Raw genomic sequence first — 4,017 nt, forward strand, 5'->3', positions numbered from 1 at the left:
TCAGTAAAATATCGCAGCGTCACAAATGCAAAGCTCCAACCCTGCACCAACGCTCGGGAGCTCTGGAGCTCGGGGTTTGGCTCGTTACGCGCCTGCGGACAGAACACAAGCGCCTAAGCGCAACGAAGAAGTTTCCCCGAAGTGCGGTTAACGGGAAGGGCAAGAGCGGCCGAGCCCCGCACGGCTACCGGGGAACGACGGGGCGTCCCGGAGCTACGGGAGGAAGAGCTCCGAGAGGGGGTAACGGGGGGGGGTCTCGTCAGCCGCCGGCGGTCGCTGCAGAGGGACGGGGCCCCGGGAACGAAGCGCCGCGACGAAGCGAGCCCCGGGGCGGGGGGGGGGGGGGGGAAGGAGGCACCGCTCCCGGCCCCGGCCCCCACCGCCGGGCTCCTCCGGCCCCGGGCCGCTCCCGGATGGGCGCCGCAGCCCGCAAAGACGACACGAGACCGGTTCCTGGGTAAATGGTTTATGCAAGTAATAAAATATTTACTATAACATAAATAGAAACGTACCCTCGCAGTCTACATTGGTTTTGCAATAAAGATACAAACAAAAACCGAAACCCAAGGGGATGGACCGGACCGAACCCACCAACGGGAGGGAAGAGAGCTCCGCGCACGGTTAGAAAATAAATAGAAACGGGCCGGGAAATGATATCGAAGCGTCCTCCGGGCGAGCCCGGGCCGGGCGGAGCGGGACCGGACCGGGCCGGGGGCGCCGCCGCCGCGGCGGCCACGCGAGGAAAGGAATAAATTAGAGATCGCAAACCTTTGGCTACTGCTGCTGCGGCCGCGGGCGGCTCCGGCGCGCAGGGCGCCCGTGGCGGGCGAATAAATACAGCGCGGAGCGGGCGCGGCCGGGCCAGTCTGAGGAATAAATTAAAGCGCGTCTCTCCCGCCGCCCGCTCCCGCCGCCGTCGGGGCCGCGGACGGCGGCGGGGCCGGGCAGTCACTGCACGGCGCCGGGCAGCGCGTGGTGCAGCGGCGACGTGTCCGCCTGTGCGTAAACGTCCTCCATGGGCGGGTGCGGGACCCCGGCCGGCGTCATGCGCTTCTCCTTCTGCCGCCGGTTGCAGAACCAGACCCGCACCACCTCCTTCTCCAGCTGCAGGGAGTCCGCCAGGGAGGTGATCTCGTGCGCCGAGGGCTTGGGGCACTTGAGGAAGTGGTTCTCCAGGGCGCCCTTGACGCCCACCTCGATGGAGGTGCGCTTCTTGCGCTTCCGGCCCTGCGCCGCGATCTTGTCCAGGTTGGTGGGGCTGCCCGTGCTGGAGTCCGTCTCCTCCAGCCACTTGTTGAGCAGCGGCTTCAGCTTGCACATGTTCTTGAAGCTCAGCTGCAGCGCCTCGAACCGGCAGATGGTCGTCTGCGAGAAGACGTTCCCGTAGAGGGTGCCCAGCGCCAGCCCCACGTCGGCCTGCGTGAAGCCCAGCTTGATCCGCCGCTGCTTGAACTGCTTGGCGAACTGCTCCAGGTCGTCGGAGCTGGGCGCGTCCTCATCCGACGGCTCGGGCGGCCCCAACGGCGGCGGCGAGGCCGCCAGCTCATGGGCGCCCGCCTCCTCGGCGCCCAGCGGATCGCGCAGCCCGTGGTGCAGCGCGGGCGCCGGCGGGCCCAGCATCCCGTTGAGGCCCGCGTAGGGCTGCGCGTAGAGCAGCGGCTGCCCCGACGGCGGCGACATGGGCGGCAGGTGGTGCGCTCCGCCCTGCGCCCAGCCGCCCGCCGCGCCGCCCGCCGCCGCCGCCGCCGGTTGGTGCACCAGGTGCGGGCGGTGGTGGAAAGCGGCGGCGGACAGCTCCTCGCGGGGTCCCGGCGGGCCGCCCTTGGCGTGCTCGGCGGGCGGGAGGTGCGCGCCCCCGCCGCCCCCGCCGCTGCCCCAGTCCGTGCCGGCGCTGGGCAGCCACTGGTGGTGCGCCAGCCCGACGGCGTGCCCGGCGGCGGGGGCCAGCCCCTGCAGGTACTCGTGGTGCATCATCTTCTGCACCTCGCGGTACGTGGTGCCCTGGTGCAGCCGGTCCCCGTCAGGGTGCATCAGCGCGGCGCTGCGCGGCAGGTACTGTGCCGTGGCGGCCATGGCCGTCTGCGCTGTGCCGCGCCGCGCCGCGCTTTAGAGCCGCGCGCCGGGGCGCCGGGCCGCCGCGCGCCGGCCCCGCCCCCTCGCCCCATTGGCCCGCCCGCCGCCGCCGGCGGCCCGCGCCGCTCCGCCATAGGGCGCCGCCGGCGCGGGGCGCCGCCCCGCGCTCCCCGCCGCCATTGGCCGGCGGCGGGCGGCCGCTGCCGCGGGATTGGCCGGCGGAGGCGCTAGGCGGGGGAGTCCGCGTGCGCCCGCCGGCGGGGCGGACGCCGATTGGAGGAGGGCGGTTCATTCATGCCGAGCTGCGATCGGCCACGTGGGCCGGCCGCGAGCGCGGAGGCGCGGGGCCTGGGCGCCGGCGGGTTCGGGGGCACGTGCCTCGGCGCGGCGGGCGGTCCCGACAGCCCGGCCCGGCCCGCGCAGCACCGGCGGCACCACCGCAGCTCGGCAACCGCTCTGCGCCCCACGGCCCGGCCCGGCACGGCCCGGCCCGCTGCAGAGCCCAACGGTGCAGGGCTCTGCCCCGCGGTCTCCGTGCCCAACGGGCCTGCGGGGCACCGGGCGGGTCGCGGGGGGTGGCTCTGCCCGCTCTGCCCTGTGGCCTTGGGCTGCTGCAAAGCAGGTGGGGGACGTGGCCTCCTGGCAGCTGCTGTGCAGGGGTAGCCACTGGTCCTTGGCCGGCCAGCCCTGCGGTAATCTAGAGCTTCTCGGCCATTGAAAGTCCTGATTGACCGTTTTGGTAAACGTGGCCCCTGGACCCTGGGAAGGTGGGAGCTCCGTCCTAAACGCCCCGTAGGATAAAGCACCGAGGGCCAAGAAACGAGGAGCTGGGATCGTTTGGGCATCACGGGAAATGCGGGTCTTGGGAGCAGGCTCAGAGGCAAGTCTCTGAGCCGGTTTGAGGGTTGGCACAGGATAAAGGGCGGAGGAGTTTGTGGGAAAAGACAATGACAACAAGCAACGGCCGTGTCTGGCAGCGCTGGGAGAGAGGGGCAAGGGACACCTTAATTAACCCAGCTGCAGACTTCATTTGGGGCTTGAGGCCCAAAGTGAATCAGGATGGGCACCAGGAACATTAATCACTTCTGAAAATTAATCTTTGCCTCTGTGCTCCCATTTGTAAAATAGGAGCAGAGACAGTGACCTTTGCCAAGGGCTTGGGTGAACAATGAACCACCGGATCAATATGTGTACGAGTGTAACATGTCAATAGCCGCACACAGATGCCCTGCTCTCCCCCGGTAGAGAAGAGACATGTGGGCAGGGTGGCTCTCTGCTGCTAAGGACATTAACTGCTGCCTCCTGAAAGGCTTTTCCTGAGAAGGTGGGCCACATCCCTTCCCTCTGCGTTGAAGGCGCTTTTGCCGTTTCAGTGCACCAAAGCGGTGATTTGGACTCGGGTGACTCCAGCCCTACGTGCTGGGACTGTGGAGCCAGCAGGCAGAAGAGCCAATGTTGGCTTCTGAGCCTGGGGGAACCAAGCAGGGCTGCTCCAACACCCCACGCCGGTGAGCGTGCAGCACACTGCGCTGCCCGGTGTGAATCCCTACTTGCACTGCCCACCTCGTGCCGGCACGATGACGGCCCTGCAGGCTGTGGTGAAACAAGCCCCTGGCGCTGCGGGGTGGCAGGGTGAAGGCACTGCCCACACCCACTGAGGTTCCTGCCCTGGGATCACTCCGATTTGGCGTGCAACGGACCCCTCCTGGTTCACCCTGGTTGGATGGGATGGCTCCAGGCTGGAAAGGTCCGTCTCCTCCTCCAGGCTTGCAGCGGGTGGGGTGACAACACCCAACCCAGCAGGAACTGCTCCTGCCCTTTAGCAGCCGAGGGCCAAACCGTCAGCAGCAGGATCGGTGCTTGCCCGTGGCAAAGGCTCAGGCATCACGTCGGGATGGGGGAGCTGCTGGCCCTTGTTTCGCTGAATCACGGAGTGAACAGCTA

At 68.3% G+C, this 4,017-nt stretch overlaps 1 protein-coding gene across 1 annotated transcript; it reads right to left on the reverse strand.

Annotated features, from left to right (window-relative positions):
- Positions 1-751: 751 nt before the first annotated feature.
- POU3F1 (POU class 3 homeobox 1) lies at positions 752-2,073 on the reverse strand. The gene has a single exon (XM_054802145.1). It carries the CDS (start codon positions 2,071-2,073, stop codon positions 949-951), a length of 1,125 nt encoding a protein of 374 aa, XP_054658120.1. The 3' UTR covers positions 752-948.
- Between the last annotated feature and the right edge of the window lie 1,944 nt (positions 2,074-4,017).

This window comes from Grus americana, chromosome 23 (genome assembly GCF_028858705.1).
Source record: "Grus americana isolate bGruAme1 chromosome 23, bGruAme1.mat, whole genome shotgun sequence".
Taxonomy (NCBI): domain Eukaryota; kingdom Metazoa; phylum Chordata; class Aves; order Gruiformes; family Gruidae; genus Grus; species Grus americana.

Bases quoted from the DNA above. Each gene is read 5' to 3' on its own strand.
- POU3F1 (XM_054802145.1), bottom strand. From the start codon at position 2,073: ATGGCCGCCACGGCACAGTACCTGCCGCGCAGCGCCGCGCTGATGCAC.